This window comes from Chiloscyllium plagiosum, chromosome 35, assembly GCF_004010195.1.
Source record: "Chiloscyllium plagiosum isolate BGI_BamShark_2017 chromosome 35, ASM401019v2, whole genome shotgun sequence".
Classification (NCBI taxonomy): domain Eukaryota; kingdom Metazoa; phylum Chordata; class Chondrichthyes; order Orectolobiformes; family Hemiscylliidae; genus Chiloscyllium; species Chiloscyllium plagiosum.
The window spans coordinates 36,063,001-36,088,220 of NC_057744.1; the positions used below are offsets into that span (position 1 = coordinate 36,063,001).

General features: G+C 41.2%; 1 protein-coding gene across 5 annotated transcripts in view; it reads left to right on the forward strand.

Moving 5' to 3' along the window:
• Positions 1–25,220, forward strand: part of ets1 (v-ets avian erythroblastosis virus E26 oncogene homolog 1) — a 104,299-nt gene that overhangs the window by 67,633 nt on the left and 11,446 nt on the right. For 4 of the 5 annotated variants that reach the window (XM_043676925.1, XM_043676930.1, XM_043676926.1 and 1 more), the window contains 5 exons: positions 414–533; positions 1,641–1,841; positions 3,385–3,471; positions 3,866–4,108; positions 8,430–8,690. In XM_043676925.1, coding sequence (XP_043532860.1) covers positions 414–533; positions 1,641–1,841; positions 3,385–3,471; positions 3,866–4,108; positions 8,430–8,690 — 912 coding nt within the window. The remainder of the gene's footprint in view (positions 1–413; positions 534–1,640; positions 1,842–3,384; positions 3,472–3,865; positions 4,109–8,429; positions 8,691–25,220) is intronic. The other variant, XM_043676927.1, reaches the window with a different exon arrangement.

The window sequence follows — 25,220 nt, forward strand, 5'->3', positions numbered from 1 at the left end:
GACCTGTTGAGAGCTTTTATTTTACCTTTCTAGTACCTGTAGTGTTTCACTTCTGTTTCATTATTAGGTGAAAGGAGGACTTTGGAGTTAACACAGAAGTCTAGGCTGTCCAATGATTCCACAGTCACTTGTATTTAAAGGTGCTGTGTGTGTGAATTGGAGAATTGATGGACTGTTCACAGCCAATGATAACTCAGAATGCAGATGTTTGTTTTTAGTCCTTCCCACAATTGAAACCTCACGTCCAAAAAGGTGGTGTTGGCGATGGATTTTTCAGGCATGTCCTATATCCAAATAACATGTCACCCAACTATATGTTCATCCATTGAGAGATCCAGAAGTATGTGCGATGACTGCTGGATGTTGAGTTTTTGTATAACAGACATTCTTTTTTTTTTCTAAACTCCTTTTAGACCTGGAATGTGGAGATATACCATTACTGACACCCAGCAGCAACAAAATGATGTCTCAAGCCCTCAAGGACACATTTAGTGAATTCACAAGAGTACAGCAAAGACTGGGAATTCCAAAAGGTAAACACTACAATTTACTGCAACTGAGCTCCTTATCTACTGGTTTCATCTTGGATATCCTTCAGCCAAATGCTGGTGTGACCTGGAGGAATTGACGTTTCATTGTCAGAGAGGCTTATTTCCCTCTTTTTGTTTGTTAATATTCCATTTATTTGTACATTTGACCTCAAAAAATGGCATCCATCTCTTCCAAAATTGAACTGCATGAGGAACACCTCACTTTTCAAATTCATCAGGGGCATTTCTTAAATAATGCTCACACATTTCCAAAATAAATGTCAATGAAAATCATTTGAGTGTAGTAAATCATCCATGGATGCACCATTTGTTTAAATTCAGTCCTGTTTGGATTTGACAATGGCGTTTGTTAATTTTGGATTTGAATGAAAAGTTTGAGCAAACATTGGTTCTATATTTCGATTTAGCAAAGTGATTCAGTGGAAAGGGGTAAAGTTGCATGTGGGCTGATGGTAAATGATGAAACCAATTATGCTCTGATCTTCTACCGTTTCTGACTTTAGTGATGTCGGTGACGAAATGAACTCTAAGTATCGCATTTTGGAATTTTTATTTTTTGGTTTCCCTTTCATGCTGACGGTGACCAATTTTGATCAATTTTATATAAATGTCCTAGCTCCAAAATTAAAATAACAATCAATTGAACAAGCCAGTGTCTACTTTGAATTATATGAGCCACTTTCACCCTCATATAGTCCAATCTTTGGCTAGAGAGTTAGTTTGGATGAATGTGAGCTAATAGTGACTACACACTCACCCTTTCCCCAATCACCCCATCCAGTCAGAGTCTGTCAATATTTTTATAAACTAAAGAATTTGATGAAAATGAAAAAAATGCACTTTAAAAAAAAACTGATAGTTTTTTTCTGACTCACACGTGGCAGTGTCCAAGAGGTTTTGCTTTAATTCTTGAAACTTCCAGGTCAGTCCTGGAAAGTCTGCACCTCTACCCTTAATAGAATCTTTCATGAAACCTTCTGCTATTGCGTGACTCAGTAGAGCTGCATTGTGGCCCTTCCTGTATTTTGAAAATCGCAGCAATTCTTATCAGATACAGAAATGCCACACATTTGTTATGTTTCCCTGCAGACCCACGAGAATGGATGGATGAGCATGTGACTCACTGGTTAGCCTGGGCTGTCAATGAATTCAGTTTGAAGAATGTAGATTTCCACCAGTTGCGAATGAATGGAGCCACTCTGTGTGCCCTGGGCAGGGACAGCTTTCTGGAGTTGGCCCCTGACTTTGTGGGTGACATCCTGTGGGAACATCTTGAGCAGCTTCAGAAAGGTAAGCCACAGGCTCATGGCATTAACCTTTCCCTCCTTAGTATTGGATCATGCCCATGGGATGTTTAACAGCTCTCTGAGTTAAATGTTAGAAAAGTGCAGCATTAGTTCTAATGAAGTGTATTGCATGTCAATTTGACACTGTGATGAAAACCCTTCACCAACTTACCTTGCAGTATCCCACTAAGATTTTTCGAGCTACAGTGACATAGTGCTGCAAGTCTGTGTGTTAGCTGGCCATAAAGCACGGGGGAGTGCATTGTATTGGTAATGGTCAAGAAAACCCATTGTCATTAAACGGTACTGTTGATGGTGAGGAGTGCATAATCTGTCATGATATTTTTCTCAGGTCCCATTTGACCAGTATCTTTCTTAAAAGACAAATCTATTATATTTAAGAGGGTGTTCGTATGTTAAGACTTTGCTGTATGTTTCTTGCATTTGATTTTTCAAAAACTTCTAATTTCCCTTTTCATACCTGACTGCTGCTTTGGTTGCAGGACAGTGGGAGTGTGGCCTATTCCAATGACAAACACTAAACTCACTTTTCCAGCAACTTCTGTTTTTATTTCTGATTTACAACATCCACAGTTCTTTTGGTTTTTACTACATTCACTCTACTGGTGATATCCAGCAGGACAGTGTATGTGAAAATGGTCTTTTTCAGGGAGCAGTAAAGGTTTTTAAAGGTTTGACAAAGAGAATGGATAATCAAGATTAATTTGTGTAACTGTAAACATGAAACACATGTGCAACATTGATACATATCAACTTGTATGCACACAAAATACATTCACTCAATATACACTTCTTGAACTGCTACATGCCAATTGATATGGCAGGTTCTATAAAGACCATGTGAAAGCAACTTTGGGATCTGGGCAGCAGTGTAACCTTATTCACACTTCTGTATTCTTCTACCACATTGTCTCAGGTTGTGATGTAGCTCACTTCAGTCTTTAGCCTTGCTGAACATCCAACACAAAGGGAGATTGGGGAATGTGAATTCAGCTCATAGCAGACTGTCTCACAGCTTGGAAGTGCCCCTGATTCAGTGTGAATACGTCAGAAGTGCAAAGTATGTCATGTAGTACATCACAGATACGCAAAGGGAAAACAATTGGCAACAAATTTAAATTGATAAATGTCACTCACAAAGTACAAGATGACTGATATGGCACTTGTATGCAAAGTGGTGCACTTGAAGTTTGCACATCAAAGATCAAGATTTACACTGTATCTAACCCCATGCTGTCCCGACCTAAGAATGTTTGATGAGTACAGTAAAGAGGGAATGTTACTCTGAGTCTGACCCCCATGCTGTACTTGCCCTGGAAGTATTGGATGAGGATGGTGTAGAGGAGGCTTTCCTTGTCATTAAGCCACATTGTATCTGACTGGGATTTGAATGTCTAAATTGCAAAGTGCCCCATTGTACATCTCGAGCATCTTCAAGATCGTCTCAACTTGATTAATATGTTAAGAGGCTGTGTTTTTTTTTAAAAGAACGTTGTTTGCTGATTGTTAAATTTCATTTCTGCCAGAATGCCAAGAAGACATCAAGCCCTACGTGGTAAATGGTGTGGTTTCCGGTTATTCTGAAAACAGTCTCTTCTCTGCCTATCCCATAGGTGAGTTAGAGCTTAACCTCAAGAAGAATTAGCCCAGAGTTATCAGCACTAGGAATGAGTGAACTGCCTTAAGAATACAAAGCTTCCTCCCATTTGTGTTCATTGTACTTGTGTCCAGATTTGGATGTGGGGTGAAGGTCAGATGTAAATGTGGGTGTGAGGTGCTTGCAATGTCATTCAGGAAGGGTGGGATTCAGGAGCGGTGTAATTCAGGAGCGATATAAATTGTGAGCAGTTTGCATAATTTGGTACAAATTTGAGCCGGTGTGAATCGAGAGGCTACTTTGAAGATACCAATTCTTCTCCCATTTAATGCTCGCAGCTTGCAATTGTGATTCTACTTCTCTGAGTCTGTTTGTCTGCTGTGCATTAATTTCAATCTTTCTCCCAACAGGGTACGGCAGTGAACACGCACAATGTGTCCCTCCATCTGAATACTCTGATCCAGGATTTATTACAGAGTCCTACCAAACCCTGCATCCTATTAGTTCGGAGGAGCTGCTGTCTCTAAAGTATGAACCGGATTATCAGGCTGTGATAACCCGTGATGCTCCCGTGGAGTCACTGCAGACCGAGTATTACCTCAAACAGGAAGTGGTGTCGCCTGACAATATGTGCGTGGGCCGTATTAGCCGAGGTATGTTGTGACTATGGGCCAGCGAAGTAAGGGTTCAGATGGCCAGGAGTGCAATGGCTAATTCTATGGAACTGTAGTTTCCTAGAGGAGTGGCTGGACTTCATCAGGTTTGCTGACTCTCAAAGATTATCTCAGAATCTTCAGGAATTGAAGTTTCATGTTTTCGCCACAGTTGAGAGCAAGGCCTATGAGAAAAAATAACTATAGAAGCAGAAAAAAAAAATTGTGATTTTCTTCTCTTTTACATTTCCAAATTTAAGCTTGAATTCAACTGTCTGCAACCTTCATATAACATTTGGTTCTGAGGTGATTTTCCAACCTTATATAAAAACAAAATAGAAAATCTGAAACTGAACAAGACATTAAATCTATTTCTCTCTCCAAAGATATACTGCCAGATCTGCCAATCTCCAACACTCTTTGTCGCTTTTCCAGCCTCATATTCCTGCTGCCATCTATACGAGTGTTACCACCTCTGTAACATTGCTTGACTTTACTTTTAGTTCATCTGCTGCTGAAATCCTCATCAATACTTCTGTAACATCCAGACCTGACTATTCCCATACACTGCTGTTTGGTCTTTCACCTTTCTACTCACTGTAACCTTAAAGTCATTCAATACTCTGCTGCCTTTGTCTCAACTCACAAGTTGCATTTCCTTATCTAACTCACTGCTTGCCCTTTATGACACTTTTATTCAAGCTTACCTCTTTGATCAAACTTTGGTTATAGAACATAGAACAGTACAGCACAGAACAGGCCCTTCAGCCCACCATGTTGTGCCGACCACTGATCCTCATGTATGCACCCTCAAATTTATGTGACCATGTGTATGTCCAGTAGTCTCTTAAATGTCCCCAATGACCTTGCTTCCACAACTGCTGCTGGCAACGCATTCCATGCTCTCACAACTCTCTGTGTAAAGAACTCACCTCTGACATCCCCTCTATACTTTCCACCAACCAGCTTAAAACTATGATCCCTCGTGTTAGTCATTTCTGCCCTTGGAAATAGTCTCTGGCTATCGACTCTATCTATGCCTCTCATTATCTTGTATACCTCAATTAGGTCCCCTCTCCCTCCTCTTTTTCTACAATGAATAAAGTCCGAGCTCAGTCAACCTCTCTTCATAAGATAAGCCCTCCAGTCCAGGCAGCATCCTGGTAAACCTCCTCTGAACCCTCTCCAAAGCATCCACATCTTTCCTATAATAGGGCGACCAGAACTGGATGCAGTATTCCAAGTACGATCTAACCAAAGTTTTATAGAGCTGCAACAAGATCTCACGACTCTTAAACTCAATCCCCCTGTTAATGAAAGCCAAAACACCATATGCTTTCTTAACAACCCTGTCCACTTGGGTGGCCATTTTAAGGGATCTATGTACCTGCACACCAAGATCCCTCTGTTCCTCCACACTGCCAAGAATCCTATCCTTAATCCTGTACTCAGCTTTCAAATTTGAACTTCCAAAATGCATCACCTTGCATTTATCCAGGTTGAACTTCATCTGCCACCTCTCAGCCCATCTCTGCATCCTGTCAATGTCCCGCTGCAGCCTACAACAGCCCTCTATACTGTCAACGACATCTCCAACCTTTGTGTCGTCTGCAAACATGCTGACCCATCCTTCAATCCCCTCATCCAAGTCATTAATAAAAATTACAAACAATGGAGGCCCAAGGACAGAGTCCTGTGGAACACCACTCACCACAGACTTCCAGGCAGAATATCTTACCTAATATCTCCTTTTATGGCCCAGTGTCACTCATTTTATAATGCTCATTTCATAAATGCTCTTTATGCTTAAATCACTATTTAAATCTAATGTTTTGTTGAATTATATTAATATTTAAAGAGTAAAGCTGTTTGTAGAGTCAGGATCACAGAATGAAAGGATTGTTATGGCGCAGAAGAATTTGGTCTCTAACTCATTAAATGAGCATCTTTATCAAACGCCAATCTCCTAGTCTTTCTCTCATACCCTTGGATGTTATTTTAGCCAAATAATCATCCAATGACCTTTTGAGTGCGTCGATTGAACTTGCCTCCATCACATTCCCAGGCAGTGCATTCCATACCCTCCTTATCACTGAGTAAATTAGACTTTCTTCACTATAGCCTTGCTTCTTTCGCAGATCAGTTTCAATTTATTTCCATTCTTGTTCCTTGTGCAAGCGAAAACAGTTTCTCCCAAACTATTCTGTCCAGCCCACTCATGATGTTGAAAGCCTCTATCAAATCTCCTCTTAGCCTTCTCTCTCCAAGGTTAATAGTCCAAAGTTCTTCAATCTATCCTCATAACTAAAGTTCCTCATTCCTGAAACCATTCTTGTAAATCACTTATATACTCTCACCAATGCAATCACATCCTTCTGACAATGTGGCACCTGCAACTCTACACAACACTCCAGCTGAGGTTTAACAAGTGTCTTGTACAAGTTCAACATCACCTCCTTGCTCTTGCACTCCCTTCCCCCAATTAATAAAACCAAGGATAATTGCTTACTATTCTACCTGCCTATCCTGCCTTTCCTGATGAAGGGCGCCTGCCTGAAACGTGGATTTTCCTGCTCCCTGGATGCTGCCTGACCTGCTGTGCATTTCTAGCACCACTGTGCACATATACATCCAGGCCCCTCTGCTCCTGTACCCTCTTCAGAATTGTGCCATCTATATTGTCTTCAATGTTATGATGAGTTCAGTTGGGTAAAGTGAACTTGTTCTTTCTAACTGGTCATGCTAGACCTAAAGTACAAGGTCAGGGCTGTTCTACATTGTTGGTCATGTGATGGATCCCCCAGAAAGATATCCAGCTGAAGCTGACATTTGCCACCTGTAGGATATCCCTAGATTCATGTATTGATTAAGAATGGAATTGATGTTTGCTGCTGAGATTCAGTAAACTCTGCGAATGATCTCTTGGGTTGAAAAGATGACCCAGATTAATGGATGTGGTAAAACAATGAGAGGCTGAGGCAGTAAGTACAGCTGGAGACTGGCTGTGGAAATTAGTGCCTCGATAACACTTGGGTGTGACACTGTGCTCTATGACTAATTCTTCCTTGCAACAGGATTGTTCCTGTGATACTAGAGAGTGATACCAATCTCGAAGGCCTTGTGCCAGGCTACATTTTTCATTCTTGCTGATCAGCATGTCTTTTACTTGCCACTTCAATGTTTTTTGCTTAAGTTGAAAGGTCGTGCTGACAACTGGGAAGAATTATAGCCGTAAGCAGACAGAGGCCACTATGAACTCAGTGAGAATAGTTGCTTGGTTCTGACTGGATACTTTGGAGTTCTTATCAGAGACTGTGAGGGAATGTGTCAACTGACTCTTGTGAAACAGCTAAGTTATGGAGCCTGAATATTAGATGAATAATCGCTGTGGTGACTATTTCTGCAGAACAAGTCACTACTGGAAACGTTGACTTCATGGTGCCTTGTCAAAAAAAATGGATGCCATTAAAATCATGATATATAGATATTATCTAGTACCTCCAGTGTCCTATGCATGCTTCACTGTGTTTTAAAAGGAACAGGAGTAAACCATTTAACCCTTGAATTAGTTACAACACTGTTGTTATCAATCAAACTGCCTTGCCTCTGTAACCCTGAATTCCCCATCTCTAACAATAATAGATCAACTCCAGCAAGAGATTCTCAATTCACCCTCTGCTCATCATTTTTGAGGGAAAACAGTTACAAATTTCCACAGTCCTTTCCGTGAAGAAAGTGCTTCCTGATACCCTGGACTCAATTCCCCAACACCAGTTGGACTTCCAAATTCAATAATTTTAAAACATTTTGGATCTTAAATTGCCTTTGAGTTACCAATTCACTGGCCAACGAAAAGTTTCCTTTTTCCGATTTATCATATCAACATTTCCAATAATATAAAGATTTCAAACAGATCTGTGAATCTCCTTAATTTCTCCTGAAAAGAGGCTCAATTTCTCAGGTTTCTTCTCATACAAAAGTCTTTCATTGTAATATCATTGTGGTGAACATCTTCCGTGCCATGACCATGATATTTGTCCAAATATAAATCACCGTAAGAACTGACAAGTTGAACCAAATAAATACTTAACATGTAATCTCACAGGATGTGTTATCAACACAGTTGTGACCTGCACCAGTATAGTGCAGCTTTCAGTTTAAGCTCAAGATTTCCGACTCCAATGTGAAGCAGTGTGAAAACTGCCATCACAAGGGAAATCCCCTTCAATCTAAAATCTTTGTTTTTAGTTGGAAGAGGAGATTTGCACCTGCAGACACTCAAACTATCTGGTGACCACCCATTTTCTTATTTTTCCTTTAGGTAAACTCGGTGGCCAAGATTCCTTTGAGAGTGTTGATAGTTTTGACAGTTGTGACCGCTTAACACAGTCCTGGAGCAGCCAGTCCTCTTTCAACAGCCTCCAGCGAGTGCCCTCCTATGATGGTTTTGAGTCTGAGGAGTACTCCAGCAATTTGCCCAATCACAAGCCCAAAGGGACATTCAAAGATTACGTGCGAGAACGAACTGATCTAAATAAGGACAAGCCGGTAATTCCTGCTGCTGCTCTGGCTGGATATACAGGTAACCCCTGACCTCATCACCTCGGGTCTCTATACTGTAGGTTGTTAAGACAAACAAACAAAGATCTGGATAGTTTGATCAATTTACCAACAACTTGTTTGAGATGGTGGTTCAGGAAAATCTCCTGCTTTATGTGTGAAAGTGGAAGTCAATGTCTGTTTTTCGCAAATTCACAAATAAAGATTTGCATTCACCTAGCACATTTCACATCCTTAGGACACACCTAGGCACCATGTGAATGTAATCACTTTTGAATGTAGGGTGTGCAGCAGTTGGTTTGTGTGCAACAATTTCCCATAATCAGCAATGAGGTCATGAACAGATCAGGGAATTTCAGTGTGATGGTTGGCCAGAATTCCCTTCCATTTCTTCCAATAATAATCATACTTTAAGGGAAGACAGGTTTAACGTTATCTTCAAATGATGGCACCTCCACTTGTGTAACGCTCTCTCGGAACTGCAATAACGGATTGGTTAGTCTTGACATTGAGCTCAAGCCTCTGGAATAGGACTTTAAATCTATGATTCAGAGGTGACAGTGCTACCGGTGAGTCAATGTTAACATTGGTAAAGTTGAGGAGCTGGTCGGGGAAACAGAGTGAAAAAGAATGATGAGGTTGGTTTCTTCAAGAAGTTAGATAGAATATTGGATAATCCAGACTCACAGATGGGCCTTTGGCGTCTCACCCTTTTTTTAAAAAAGACATGTGATGTGGTTGCCACTGGCTAGACCAGCATTTATTGCCTATCCCTATGTGCCCAGAGGCTGTGTGTCTGGAGTCTCATGTAGGCCAGACTAAGTAAGGGTGGCCGATTTTCTTCCCTGAAGGACATTACTGAACCAGCTAGGTTTTTATGACATTTTAGTAGTTCCATGGCTGTATCCACATATTAGATTGTAGATTTTATTGAATTCAAGATCAGAGTAAAGGCAAGATCAGCTGGGAAATGAAGTTTTCTAACCCTGTGTCCAACTCACCAGCCTGTCAACTTCTAAAAAAACGTCACTGGACCCAATACGTTAACTCTGATTTCTGTCCACAGATGCTGCCAGACCTGCTGAGCTTTTCCAGCAATTTCTGTTTTTGAGCTTGTCTGCTTTGTGTGAGCAATAAGAACCTTCTCTCTTCCTGCTGTTATGATCTAACAGAACTATACTGGGGCTTGAAGAATGTATGTGTGGGGAAGGTGGGAGACAACTGACACACAGCTTTTGGCCCAGCTTGGAAAAACCAAGAATGAAAAAGCCTGTATCTGAGCTGAGTGCTCATTTGGGCTGAAGGTAAAAGTGGGAATAGCAAGTTAATTCACTGGCAAGGCTGATATTTATTTCCGTCCCTAGCTGCTCTGAGAAAGGGGTGCTGGTGGGTCTACTTGAATCACTTGTAAGAGGTTTGGCACAGTTGTGTGGCCTCTTCAAAGCCCAATTAGAGTCAACCACACTAGTGTGGGACAGGAGAAGTGTATAGGCTGGGTAAGAATGGCAGGCTTCCTTTCCAAAAGAATGTTAATTGACAAACTTTTACGTTCACTTTTACTTTCACTCGTATACTTTGAACCAATGTTTGAAACTGCCAATGGCAGGATTTGAGTTTCCCTTCTTAGGATAACTGATCTAATAATGTAACCTCTTTTTCATTGATATAAAGCACCCGCAAAATAGCATGCAACTGAAAACTAAACCATACATTTACAAATAATAGTGTCGGAATGTAATGTGTGGTTTATAATTGGTTCGTCCCTGCCTTGAAAAATTCTTGAACTGATTATTTTGAACAGAAAAATGGTTTCTCCTTTTACTCTCCTGATTTTATGATTTAACTTTTACCTTAGGCTCTGAAACATGCTGTGTAATTCTTTTGATGGTTTGAAATTAAACACATGTTGAAGATTTAATGTACATCTTGGCTCTTGGTGATAAGTGCTTGTTATTTGATCTTCTGTGGTTAGCGCCATGGTGAGGAGAGATGAGAGATTAGAGATGAGGAGAAAGCAGAGGTCTTGTTGTGACCCTGTGTATCTCCAAGTACCAACGACTACAGTCACGTTTTGATTTGGATTTTCCTGGTCTAGTTTAGCACATCATATATTTTATTACTTTAGCAGATGTATTGCAAAGAAATAATTAAAGCAAAGTTTGTTATTGCTCCTCCTTTGGTTGCCATGGAAACCCCAATACTTTGGTAGAAGTAGGTCAGCTTGTGGGGACTGATAAAATCACTCGGTAAAGTGTTTTTTTAATAAGGAAGTCAAAGACACAGAATTGCAGTTTGCTTTGGAAATTGCATCAGGCTGAACCTTTACTCTTCATGAGGTGTTCACGAACTGTTAAATGCTACATTTACCTATTTTTGTACTTTTGTACTTTCCGTATTCACCGAACATGTCTGCAGGCTCCATCTCAGTTTACACACTTTCTGATTGAGTACGCAACTTATGTTCAAGGACATACACAGGATCAGTTATCAGCTTGTTCCTAATGTTGAGTGGACTATAATGAGGAGCAACATGATTATAATAGCTCTGGCTGTAAGAAGCTTGAGTTAAATAAAATTAGGACATTGTTAATCAATTTAGGATGGTCATAAATTAGCAATTACTCTCAAAAGAGACCAGAAAATGGTTGATGTGGAGCAAGGTGAGGTTACACCAGTACTATAGTGTGCTGCTGTTGGACTGTGGTTAAGCCACATTATTGGGTCCAAGTGTGGGTTTGGGTTGATACTGATGTGTTGAATCTGGAAGTAACTAGCAGTCAGAAGTGTAACAAGAGTTCCAGCTGATTCCCTTTGTTAGAAGAGCCATCTATTCCACTTGGAAAAATGTACAAAAATGATAGCCTGACTGCATGCACGACAAGCATTGAGACACTTTCACAATGAATGATACCAAAGGCAATTACATGCTTCACTTTGTTACAAACAGTCACAGATCTTATCTGTAATAAAACGGAGCCCAGTATTGTCACAGATGAGTCAGAGACCAAGAGCCTGGCTTCAGAGTTTGTAGTAATGTAACAGATATATTTTAGGTTTGGAGACTTTTACTTTTGACTGATTTCCTTTCTCATGATCAGAATTATGATGGGCAACCATTTGCTGGAGTTCAGGCTGAAGACTCTTTTTCAATTCATTTGTTAGCCCGTTTGGTGACTGCAGCACTTGACCCAGGATAGTTGCAGTCTTGAGCAGCCAGCTAATCTCAACAGCAATGAGAAAACTGCAATTGATTTTCAGCTGAAGAAGTGGGGAAAAGAAGTACAGAATTTTCACTTCTATCCAGTCAGCATGTGTGGATATAGTCCAATGCCAACGTTAAGCTCAAATGAAATTCATTCTACCAGTCTCAGTGTTATTACGAATATAGTTTGAATTGTATTATTGAATATGTCAAAAGCTATTGTTTGAGATGGGAGGGAAGCAAACAGGTGTAGGAAAGTTGCTGCCTTCAGGCCTTTGTTTGCCTGATTGGTTTTATTAAATGCTGGTTGGAGGATTAAGGGCGATCCCAGTGAGCAAGGGGCAAGGATGGGGATTGCATGACAGGGTATGTGCCACATTGCAACATTTTATTTGTTTTAATTGTTTTAGGCAGATGGGTGTTTGCCAGAATGAGTGAACAGGACCACATTGAATTGTGTTTATGTTGGAACTGGTCTTAAAAGGTGATTCTAGAAGAGACAGTGAAGATGGGCGATATGGTGGCTCAGTGGTTAGCACTAAAGCTTCACAGTACCAGGGACTTGGGTTCAGTTCCAGCCTCAGGCAACTGTCTGTGTGGAGTTTGTACATTCTCCCTGTGTCTGTGTGGGTTTCCTTTGGGTGCTCTGGTCTCCTCCCACAATCCAAAGATGTGCAGGTCAGGTGAATTGGTCATGCTCAATTGCCTGTTGTGTTAAGTTTATTAGTCGGGTAAATATAGGGTATGGGGATGGGTCTGGGTGGGTTACTTTTCAGAGGGTCGGTGTGGATTTGTTGGGCCTAAGGGCCTATTTCCATACTGTAGGAAATCACAGGCGGCACGGTGGCACAGTGGTTAGCAATGCTGCCTCACAGCGCCAGAGACCTGGGTTCAATTCCCACCTCAGGCGACTGACTGTGTGGAGTTTGCACATTCTCCCTGTGTCTGCGTGGGTTTCCTCTGGGTGCTCCGGTTTCCTCCCACAGTCCAAAGATGTGCAGGTCAGGTGAATTGGCCATGCTAAATTGCCCGTAGTGTTAGGTAAGGGGTAAATGTAGGGGTATGGGTGGGTTGCGCTTCAGCGGGTCGGTGTGGACTTGTTGGGCCGAAGGGCCTGTTTCCACACTGTAAGTAATATATTCTAATCTAATCTAATCAGACAAGTGGGAAACAGTAACATAGCAGAGTTTTATTATGAATGATTTTAACTTTAACAAGTGAATGGCAGAACTGATTAGCAGAAATAGAAGGGAGCCTCACATTCTGTATCCAAAATGGTGGCCAACTTGTCCTTTTACCCTCCCTCGATACTGGGATTTCATGCTTTCACTCTGACCACTAGAATCTGATGCGAAATACTCCCAGTCATGTGCCATATTGAATTGGATAACTCTCTCCTTCCTGATGGCTGCTCATAAGATTCTCAACTCCAGAATTGATGCCCAGTATTATATTAGATAATCCGCCACCAGTAGCCCCATAGTGCTCCCTCAGCTCCCCTTCCAACCATTGGTCACCTAACACATTGATTCTTATGCAGCTCACCTTCCTACGCCAACTATAACACAAATAGACTCCTCATTGTCACTCTTGACTCTTAAATAACACCTTTCCAACATTTTATGTTGGTTGAACAAGAAAGTTTGAAGAATAATTTTACTTTGATTTTTCCTTCTAGTTGTTCTTCAAAGAGTCTTGTTGATTAATCTCCAGAAACTTTAGGCTCTGGTCAAGTCCTGGAGGCTGGGGAACCTGAGATCAAAGGTGTGCTGGACATACCGAAAGACAGAGGTGTCGTAGGGTTGTTGTGAAGAGGTTATTTTTCCTGGCTGAGGAATAAAGAACATGAGGAGAAAGTGAGGACTGCAGATGCTGGAGATCAGGGCTGAAAATGTGTTGCTGGAAACGTGTTTCTCCAGTTTCCTCATTTCCCCTCCCCCCACCTTGTCTCAGTCAAATCCCTCGAACTCAGCACCGCCTTCCTATCCTAACCTGCAATCTTCTTCCTGACCTCTCCGCCCCCACCCCCACTCCGGCCTATCACCCTCACCTTGGCCTCCTTCCACCTATTGCATTTCCAACGCCCCTCCCCCAAGTCCCTCCTCCCTACCTTTTATCTTAGCCTGCTGGACTCACTTTCCTCATTCCTGAAGAAGGGCTCATGCCCGAAATGTCGATTCCCCTCCTCCTTGGATGCTGCCTGACCTGCTGCGCTTTTCCAGCAACACATTTTCAGCAATAAAGAACATGAGGTCACATTCTCTGATTAAAGGGTCATCCATTTCGGATGGAGAGAAGAAGAAATTTCTTCACTCAGTGTTTTCAATTTTTGATATTCTGCATCCCAGAGAGCTGTCTATGCTCAGTTATTGAATATATGCAAGACTAAGGTAATAGATCTTTTGGGTTTTAAAAGGTAAGGATAACGTAGGAATGTCAACACATGAACCTACAAACAAGAAACAACAAGTCAGCAACTTAGCCCTTTGAGCCTGTTCTGCCATGCAATAAGATTTTGGCTGGCCTGATTTTAACCTCAACTTTCCTGCATATCCCTGATAATGTTTCATCCCATGGGAGTCAAGAGTCTCTCTAGCCTGGCCTTAAAAATATTTAAAGACTCTGTATCCTCTGTCTTCTGAGGAAGGAAATTCCAAAAACTCTCACTTTTCTGAGAGAAAAATGTTTACTCCTCTGTGTCGTAAATGGGTGACCCCTTTTTTTTAACCTATGACCTCTAGTTCTGTATTCTTATAGAAGAGGAAAGATCCTTTTGACACCCACCTGGTCAAGTCCCCTTAGGACCTCATATGTTTCAATTCAGTCACCTCTGACTTTTCTAAACTCCAGAAGATGCAGGTCTAGCCTGAATGGCCTTTCCTCTTAAGCTACTCCAATTGTTCCAGGTATTAGTCTAGTAAACCTAGTAAAATGTGGAGTTGAGGTAGATCAGCCATGATCTTATTGATAGCTGTCTCTCTCTCTCTTTCTCCCCAACAGTCATGAAATAGAAAAGTGAGTGCACTGCTCAAGGAGTAGTCACTCAATAAGATATTGCCAATTTTTAGATTAGATTTCCTCCAATGTGGAAACAGGCCATTTGGCCCAACAAGTCCACAGGAACCTACTTTCACCCTTTTCACTCTGACCTTACACTATTGATGCACCTTACACTATTGATAATTTAGCATGGCCAATTCACCTGACCTGCACATCTTCAGATTGTGGGAGGAAACCAAAGCACCCAGAGGAAACCCACGCAGAGAATGTGCAAGCTCCACATAACGTCACCCTAGGCTGGAATCAAGCCCAGGTCCCTGGCACTGTGAAGTAGCAGTGCTAACCACTGAACCACTGTGCTGCCTGAAAAGTTTAGTGGATGTTAAAGTTGAGTTTGGGGAATTGTACCACCTAGAAGGGAGCTGAGTTGAGACCAAGCGGAACATGTTTTCAGAAGTATTCCAACAGCCAGTGGAGAGTGTCAAAACTTTCATTCCATCAGTCTGTATTAGAGTCAGACCTGGGTCTGAAGGTGAGACCTCAGGATCTATTTTCTAAGAAATGTATTTTTGAGCTGGCACCAACCATCATTACCTGACAGATAGTCTCTTAGAATCCCTACAGTGTGGAAGCAAGCCACTCGACCCTCCAAAGAGCATCCCACTCTATCTTACATTTCCCATGGCTAATACACTTAGCCTACACATCCCTGAACATTATAGGCAATTTCCCATTGCTAATCCACCTAACCTGCACATCTTTGTGAAACTGGAGCACCTGAAGAAAACCCATGCAGAGACGGGTAGAATGTGCAAATTCCACACAGACAGGCATGCAAAGTTGGAATTGAACCAGGTCCCTGGTGATGTGAAGCAGCCACTGTGCTGAACCATGCAAGTTCATTCAAATTGAATTAAACTTGGATATGTATTCTTTATTTTGAACATTAGTTTCCAGTTTATTTTGCTGGATCTGTTAATGCATTCATGCATACCTATGTGTGCATTATGTATGCCTGTGTGTGTTCGTGTGCAAGTATTGAAAAGATAGCAAGCAGAGTTGTTCACATTTAAACTCCCTTCAGTCTTGTGAACAATCCTTATCTTAACTACATGCAGCACAGTGCTTCTCCACTTTGAATCATGGCTGGTGGAGAGGGTTTCCTTTCGCAGGAGGGTACTGTACTGGAGTATACCTCAAGTACAGGAGTGCAACTGGGAGCTTACATTCTGAGGCTTAGAGAGACAGAGAGCATTGACACTTGTGTAATATCTAAAGGTCAGCAATATAAGATTGATATTACCAAAAATAGACATCTCAGAAAAAAAGGTCATTATCCAGGGAATGGTGGGAGAGTGAAAGTTAATACCACCAAGTGTGTTTGCGGCAGATAGCATAGAAACATTTAAGGAGAAGCTAGATAAAAGAGTAATGTATAATAGTGATAGAATTAGATGAAGGAGGATGGGAGGAGAAGTGTAAATGTCAGTGGAATGGTAAAGGTGGATGCTTGTTTCTGTGCTACCTACTCTGTATCGTTCAACGTAACCTAATTTCAATTTGCTCAACTGCATTGGGGCTGTGACTAAAATGAGGGATTTGTGCTTGCTGAAGTGTAAATAGGCTACCCGCAAGAACTTCATGCAAAGGACTGTTTGGTCTTGCAGCATGGTGCACACCCACACAGTCACGTGTATTAGCTGCCCACCATGTCTCAGATGTGGTGCTGCCCTTGTTCTAGCAAGGCCTATACAGGAGCTCAGAGTGCCCCTATGTATATTGTCAAACGTTTAACCACACCATCAGCATAGAGCGCAGTGTGTGCTGCTCAACTGCACTGATCCACTCTGCACCATTTGAATGTGAAAGTATTTCACAATGATGCTATCGTACCATATACAGTTTCTGTTTCAAATATATCACAGTGTCTGATTCTAGCTGTGTGTTGCACAGGTGGAGATCAGCACGCTGCTTGTTCATCCTTCCAACTGATCAATGAAACAGTGCTGTGAATATGTTGAAGTTCAACTGCCTCAGCCTTATCAGATTTGTGCTCATAGGATGTCTAAAACACAACTTGTGCAATTTTTATCAGATGGGAGAAGATCTAAGGTCGATGCTATCCTTTGCAGAGGTAGATAACATTTTGGAAAGGCAAGATATCCTGTTGGATATGGTCCAGGGGTTGAAGAAGAAGGGCTTATGTCCAAAACATCAACTCTCCTGCTCCTTGGATGCTGCCTGAACTCCTGTGCTTTTCCAGCGCCACACTTTTCAACTATGGTCCCCATACTCCATTAGGACTAGTAAGATGTCCTTTGGGAAGCAATGTGATTTTTAGAAAAGGTAAAGTTTCTTTGAGAGTTCTTAAAAGTAGACATGAATATATGCAGTGTTCAAATGTAGAACCATACTGTACCAAGAGTGTTCTAGGTAGGGCTCTACATGACGGTGCGTATTTTGATGTAGCGCAGTACAGGACATTGATTGGTCTGAAAAGAGGCAGTAAGTGCAGTGACTATTCCTATATGGTGCTACACTGCACAGAATTTTCTTCACACCCATACAGTTTTGTGGATATTGGGCCTTATTACACTGTAGTATGGCATCAAATAGCATCTGTTGTCAGTTAGACATGCACTGAAATGTTGAGGTGTTAAAAATGTTTCAGTGACAAATTGCATAAAGGGAGGTTAATAATGATGCAGTAAGTAAAGTGCTATGTAACTAATCACATTGAAGGGTTGTGATATTTAACAGCTTGAGTGTAAATTACAGTCGGTGAATTCAATATCAAATGAAGTATAGAAAGTAAACGAGGGAAAGAGCAATTAGAGCTATAAAACAGAGAAGATAAAGTTATTTCATATTTGAGATTTTAATAATAATAATCTCAGCAACTAAAACTCAAAAGAATGAATCTCTTCACATGTAAAAGTAATTTTCAGTGCCAGAAATGTTGTCCGGCAGATTTGAGGCTTATTGCATTATTAAAAGGGGATGTTGAGTGAATAAATTGAGAGTGAATTTTCTGCAGTGGATTTGGTTTTTACTGATTGTGGAAGCAATTATTTCAATGTGAAGTATAATTTTTCAAAAGTTAATGCTGGGGTACTGTAACTCAGACAGAAAATATGAATTTCATGTTTAATCATGCTTTTGCTATCATTAACGTTACTATCATTTGTCAATAACACAGGTTGTCACTAACTCCTTCCTTATTTCCACACATCACATGATATTTTGCCCTGCCTGTATACAAGTTTGCAACAAAGCACAGAAATGAAATATAAATTCAACCCTCATATCCTGCAGTGATTGACTGGTGAGCCATTACTTAAAGATTTAGCTGCTCACTCCCGGAATAAAGTTGTTTTCTGTTCAGCTCAGGAGTAAGAAGAGAAGAGAAAGTATCTTTCCACGGTCCTGAGTCTGAATATGAAGATTTCTCTCGCTGTATATACATGAGCTATGAAAGTGTTTGGGGAAATGTTTGTTTCTGGACAAACTTGGGGCAGTGTATGAAGGTGTGCTGGGTGTTAACTCCTGAAACATTCCGAATTGTTTAAACATGACATGATACTGTCACCCCGGCTTTCACATGGGGCTGCAAGAAACTCTCAGATTTCTCATTTAAATATGCTCAGAGGCAATTCATTCAGAATTTAAGCTTGTATTCTGGATTTAACACCCAGTGCATAGCCTTCCTAAACAATGTGAAATTTGCCAAGGTCAACAAGGTGCAAACATAGCAGAGATTCTGTGAAATTAAAGACTTTAAAGATTGAAGCAGCTATTGCTTGTGCTCACAGGATTTGTTTTGAAGAGTTGCTTTCACTTCTTTGTGGATGAATTCCAACATTTTGGAAGTCATTCAACTTTTTTGAACTTCTTTCACCTTGTTCTATGCCTCTCTGGTGCCAGTCTTCAGTACAGCATGGGAACAATTTATGAAGCCATACCATAGACCTCTGTTGAGGAGCTAGCAAAACCAGTAGCAGCTACCTTCTCCACAAATACATGCTGCTACACAGAACAGGATGGACTGTTACTTCAGCCTGGGGATGGACCCAGTGCATTAGTTTGTAGGAGACAACACGTTCAGTACAGCATGTGCTAATCTGGGGCAGCCACTAATAGATTGGCCCAGGGTGACCTACCCTTTATATCTTTCCTGAATGTAGGGTCATACCTCCAATCGATTGGAAGTCTTGTTTTTTGCTACCTTTTAGTTTCCTCCTCCTACATAAACTTTAAATACTTCCTGATTTTGCAACAGGCCCATAGTTTAACCAAAGAACAAATCAACCAAAGAATGATGCTTTCACTTTTTGGATTCTTTTTTGAACTTTCTATGTATTTTGGCTTCTTTATTTGAGACAATTCTTATGCCTAAATCTTAGCTTCATGCCACTTTTGACAACATACCACAGATATTAAATCGAACACTGTTCTGCAAATGAATTTTGCTCTTCCTCTGTGCTGTGGTATTTTGGGATAAGCCTGAAATTTTGAGAAGTGTTTTGGTACGATTAATGACAGACTTTATTACAAGTTTTAGTTGACAAAATAATTTACAATAATTATGATGAAGTACAATGCAAATAATTTAAAAAACACCACAATAAATAATATCACAATACAGCAAACTTTTTATTAAGCAGCCCCTATGGGACTAAGGATGTACCAGTTGATCGAATCAAGTTGATTCCAGCTGATCAATAGGTCCACATAATCAATGTGAAAACGCGCACTCAGTAATAGAAATGTAACACATGGGTATTCACATTACTGTTATACTTTATTTACAGCATAAGTCACTTAAGTAATAATGCATCTTTGCCTTAAATAAAACTTTTAACTTGCACCCTCAGCTGACTATTCGGATATTGGAGAGATTGAGATAATGTAATAAACTTTGTGGAATTTGAGGTATATAATTTTTACTGATTTATCAAGAGCGCTGGTTGAAAGAAAGTTTGCTGTATATATTCTCCATTATCTGCAGGACTGTAATAGCTTCTTGGAGCAATGATATTATTAAAATGCTTAGCAATCTGTATGAATGGTTGAACAGAATTTCAATAGTCGCCAAACTTGAGAGGATTGGATTACAACCGAAATTGGATCTTGTTAGTTTGTTTTTACAAAAGCTTTCATAGCATCAACAATTAAGACAGATCCACTCACCACTTATAAAAGTCTTTTGAAGTGCATTGTTTTCCAAAGCAAGTCTGCTGTAGATACTTCAAAAGGGTGGTGATAATCTAACAACTCAGATTTTCAGTTTCTGAAATTGTGTTCTAATTTATTTCAAAAGAGTCAGATTTCTTCAAGAATGAATTATCTCTATTTTCTTGGATTTCTTGCATTAGGAGAAATGGGCAAAGAAATCAGCAATTGTTGACATATCACTTTCTGCACCCTAACTCTTGCGCTTGTTTCCATTGTTACCTATCATCCCTGAATGGAACATTCAGTTAGTTCATAGATCAATGCTTCATTTACTACTCTCTGTAATTTCTCTTTTTGCACCAATATAATGATATTTCTTTCTGTTGCTTATGTGAACAGACCTATTAAACTTTACTTTAAACCCAATTGGGATGTGGCTGCACCACCCCAGCTTGCCAAAGTAACATATTTCAACCCTTATGTGCAACCATACAACAATAAGTGTGACTTAGTCAGAGCACCTGTTTCGAGTAAGTTGCCAACTATCAGCTAAACAGAACAAAATGCTTCCGTTGACATAACCTGTGTCCTTGCATTCCTCAAGAATACTGGAGAATCATTTAAGGTGTGCTTTCACAGGCAGACAGCATATCAAAATGTATTGTCCTCAAGAGGCGCCCAGAAAGTATGAAAGTAAAGAAAATAACAAACAGTGGACTGTTTCTCTTGTTTCCTTGCTTAAGCAACCTTTCTACTTTCAAGATTGGATTTTCTTCAAAGAAACAGAGGTGTGTTGGGAATTTTCCCTTCTCCACACAATTATCTCCATTAAGGGGGGGCCCGCTTCCACCATATTTTCTTCTGGGGCAGTAAGAGTGGGATGGAATCAGTGTTGCCTCAGAAATTGGGGTCCAATTAGCAAGAGAGATGACAGATAACATATCCAGGAGACTAAAAGGCTCACTTTAAATTACTGGCACACCAACAGAGATGTAATTATAAATGTTAGGTCCTCAAGTCCTCAAGTTGAAAGTGAAGTCACAGGTAGATAGGATAGTGAAGAAAGTGTTTGGTATGCTTTCCTTTATTTGTCAGAGTATTGAGTACAGGAGTTGGGAGGTCATGTTGTGGCTGTACAGGACATTAGTTAGACCAATGCTGGAATATTGCCAACAATTCTGGTCTCCTTCCTATCAGAAAGGTGTTGTGAAACTTGAAAGGGTTCAGAAAAGATTTAAAAGTATGTTGCCAGGGTTGGAGGATTTAGCTATACGGAGAGGTTGAATAGGCTGGGGCTATTTTCCCTGGACCATCAGAGGCTGATTGGTGACATTATTGTGGTTTATAAAATCATGAGGGGCATGGATAGGATAAATAGGCAAAGTCTCTTCCCTGGGGTTGGGTGTCCAGAACTAGAGGGCATAGGTTTAGGGTGAGAGCGGAAAGATATAAAAGAAACCTAAGGGGCAACGTTTTCACTTAAAGGGTGGTACGTATATGGAATGAGCTGCCAGAGGAAGTGGTGGAGGCTAGTACAATTGCACCATTTAAAGGCATCTGGATGGGTATATGAATAGGAAGGGTTTGGAGGGATGTGGGCCAGGTGCTGGCAGGTGGGACTAGATTGTGTTGGGATATCTGGTTGGCATGGACAAGTTGGACTGAAGGGTCTGTTTCCATTCTATACACCTCTATGACTCTTATGACTCTAACTCTTCACCCCTCACTCCCTTCTCTCAAATTTACCATTCCCCTTTCATGCCCACTGTCACCTATGCCCCTTATACCTATATGTCCCTCTGCCCCCACGCATTCTTCATATCCACTCTCTGAGTAGCCACCCTGTGCAGAATGAATGAATTAATGGTGAGACTTTGAATTGCCCATGAAACTGGCACCTGAAGAAAACAGGGCTTTCAATATCCAATACTCAACCTTGTAAGACAAATCAACCAAAATTCTTCATAGAATTAAGCTTTTATTGTCTCATCACCTGTTAATCTAATGTAAATAACACACAGGCATTGAAAAAGATCTTCAAAAACAAATTATTATATTGTAATGAGAATAGTAATCAAACAAAGCTCACACTCCCCTCTGCAGCTAACTCAAGGTAACCTGCCATGAGATAAATGCATGAAACCTTCATGGAGCTCAGCCAAGCATTCATAATGTCCCCATCTGAAAAACATATCAACAGAAGCAGTACGAACAGATGACCAACCAACCATGTCTTCCGATTGTATCATTTAAGAATACCATAGTAAAACACAATGGGACTATAAGCTGTCTAGCAAAATGTACATTTTGCCTGATTGGGTTGTTACAATCAGTTGTTTAATAAAATCCATACTCACATCAGCTGGTGAGAGAAAGAAGAGTCACCCCTACTTAATCCTTATAATAACTGGTGGTCGTTGTTGGTCAATTTGCATGTATAATGTCTCTTTCCATGTGCCTGTGTATTGGAGATGTGTGTGAGACTATGTCTGAGGGTCTACATGTGTCAGTATGTATTTGTTTATGTTTGCCCACTGGATCAGAATGGTCTTAAAAAGATAGCCCTTGAATTCCTGCAACAGTTTCCAAACTTTGGAAGCTGCTGATTGTCTCTTGTGGAAGCTGGAACTTTTCATCACTGAAAGAGCCAAATTGGAGAAATGTTAGAAAGAGCATCATCCCACCCTGATTGTGCATCCAATTAGCAAGTTAATACAGTATTATTTACACAGGAGTAGGGCATTGCAGTTCACCTTGCAATGTTGGAATTCATCTTCCACATGAGCAGTCTTGTCACAATATGTGCGGACCTTATCCCATTTCTTTTTAACTTCCCTTTCCTTCAGTCATCTTTCTAATCTAAACTTAAATGGATCACAATCTCTGTTCAATCACCAACTCTGATAGTGCACTGTACAGTCTGTAAATGAAGTTATTCCCATTCTCTGATTGAAATGTCTCACATCTAACTGCACATTTTATAGCTCACATTCTGCATCTCCTCAATCACTGGAAACAGTTTAGCTCAATACATCTGGTGCCATTCCTTCATATATTGCAACTGAGCTACAGGGAGAGGCTGAACAGGCTGGGGCTGTTTTCCCTGGAGTGTCGGAGGCTGAGGGGTGACCTTATAGAGGTTTACAAAATTATGAGGGGCATGGATAGGATAAATAGACAAAATCTTTTCCCTGGAGTCAGGGAGTCCAGAACTAGAGGGCATAGGTTTAGGGTGAGAGGGGAATGATATAAAAGAGACCTCAGGGGCAACTTTTTCACGCAGAGGGCGGTATGGGTATGGAATGAGCTGCCAGAGGATGTGGTGGAGGCTGGTACAATTGCAACATTTAAGAGGCATTTGGATGGGTATATGAATAGGAAGGGTTTGGAGGGATATGAGCCGGGTGCTGGCAGGTGGGACTAGATTGGGTTTGGAATCTGGTTGGCATGGACGGGTTGGACCGAAGGGTCTGTTTCCATGCTGTACATCTCTATGACTCTATAACTGTGCAATTCCTTTTGAGCTACTGAAAATAACTCCAGTAGCTGGTGGTATAGTAAAATATGGCGTCATAAGGAAGTAGCATCCTTCAGACCAGAGTATGAATGACTGGGGTTGAGGAGTATGTTGCTGGACATTATAACCTGTGATCTAAGGATCTCAATGATGGTTTCTTGACTGAGAATTTTGGCAGCTCTTGCTTAAAGCTACTCCCGCTGCTTGCTCGCATTCTTAAAGAGTTGGATCATCACTGCCATAAAAGGGTTTCTTAATGGAATGAGCAGAAAAATAGAAAGACCTAAAGGGTCCAGTACTGTCACCTCATCTTAGATGGAAACACTGACAGAGTATCTGTGTGTGATTATCTGTCATACATTTTACAGTCCCATCAATGCTTTGCCTTGTTCCCAGTTGGGAGTAGAGACACACTAATGCTCAGTTTTCACATTCTAATGAACTGATGCCATCATACATCTGTGAGCTCTGCTTAAATTTTTCTGCATGAACTTTTTATTTTGAGCAAGGGAAGATTTTGCTCAGCAGACACTGCACTCATTGTGGGAAATGTTTAGCATGTGATCCCTACTGTAAGCTCTATTTTTAGGTTGCGTGCAAGAAAGAGCAGGGTTAATGCAGTATGAAGCCTGTGCACCTCCTGTGAGTCTTTCCTGTCGTTAGGTAACTGTCAGAGATGAGTGAGTGAGTGAATGAGTTTAAATTCATTGCTAATGTATCAACCTTGTTTCAGTGACAGCACTCTTAGCCCTGAGTGAGAGCTGTGGGTTCATCTCCTTCTCTGTAGACTAAGTATGTAATGTCAATAACACTCCATTGTAGTACTGAGGAAGTGCTTCACTGTCAGAAAAGTCATTTTTGGAATTGGATGAATTCAAGTTCCACTTGGTAAAAACAATGACTGCAGATGCTGGAAACCAGAATCTGGATTAGTGGTGCTGGAAGAGCACAGCAGTTCAGGCAGCATCCAAGGAGCAGCGAAATCGACGTTTCGGGCAAAAGCCTTTCATCAGGAATAAAGGCAGTGAGCCTGAAGCGTGGAGAGATAAGCTAGAGGAGGGTGGGGGTGGGGAGAAAGTAGCATAGAGTATAATGGGTGGATGGGGGAGCATCTCGTCCACATCCCGCACCTCTACCCTCAGACCCTACCCCTCCAACCGTAACAAGGATAGAACGCCCCTGGTGCTCACCTTCTACCCTACCAACCTTTGCATAAACCAAATCATCTGCCGACATTTCCGCAACCTCCAAAAAGACCCCACCACCAGGGATGTATTTCCCTCCCCACCCCTTTCCACCTTCCGCAAAGACCGTTCCCTCCATGACTACCTGGTCAGGTCCACGCCCACCTACAACCCACCCTCCCATCCTGGCACTTTCCCCTGCCACCGCAGGAACTGTAAAACCTGTGCCCACACCTCCTCCCTCACCTCTATCCAAGGCCCTAAAGGAGCCTTCCACATCCATCAAAGTTTTACCTGCACATCCACTAACATCATTTATTGTATCCGTTGCTCCCAATGCGGTCTCCTCTACATTGGGGAGACTGGACGCCTCCTAGCAGAGCGCTTTAGAGAACATCTCCGAGACACCCGCACCAATCAACCAAACCGCCCCGTGGCCCAACATTTCAACGCCCCCTCCCACTCTGCCGAGGA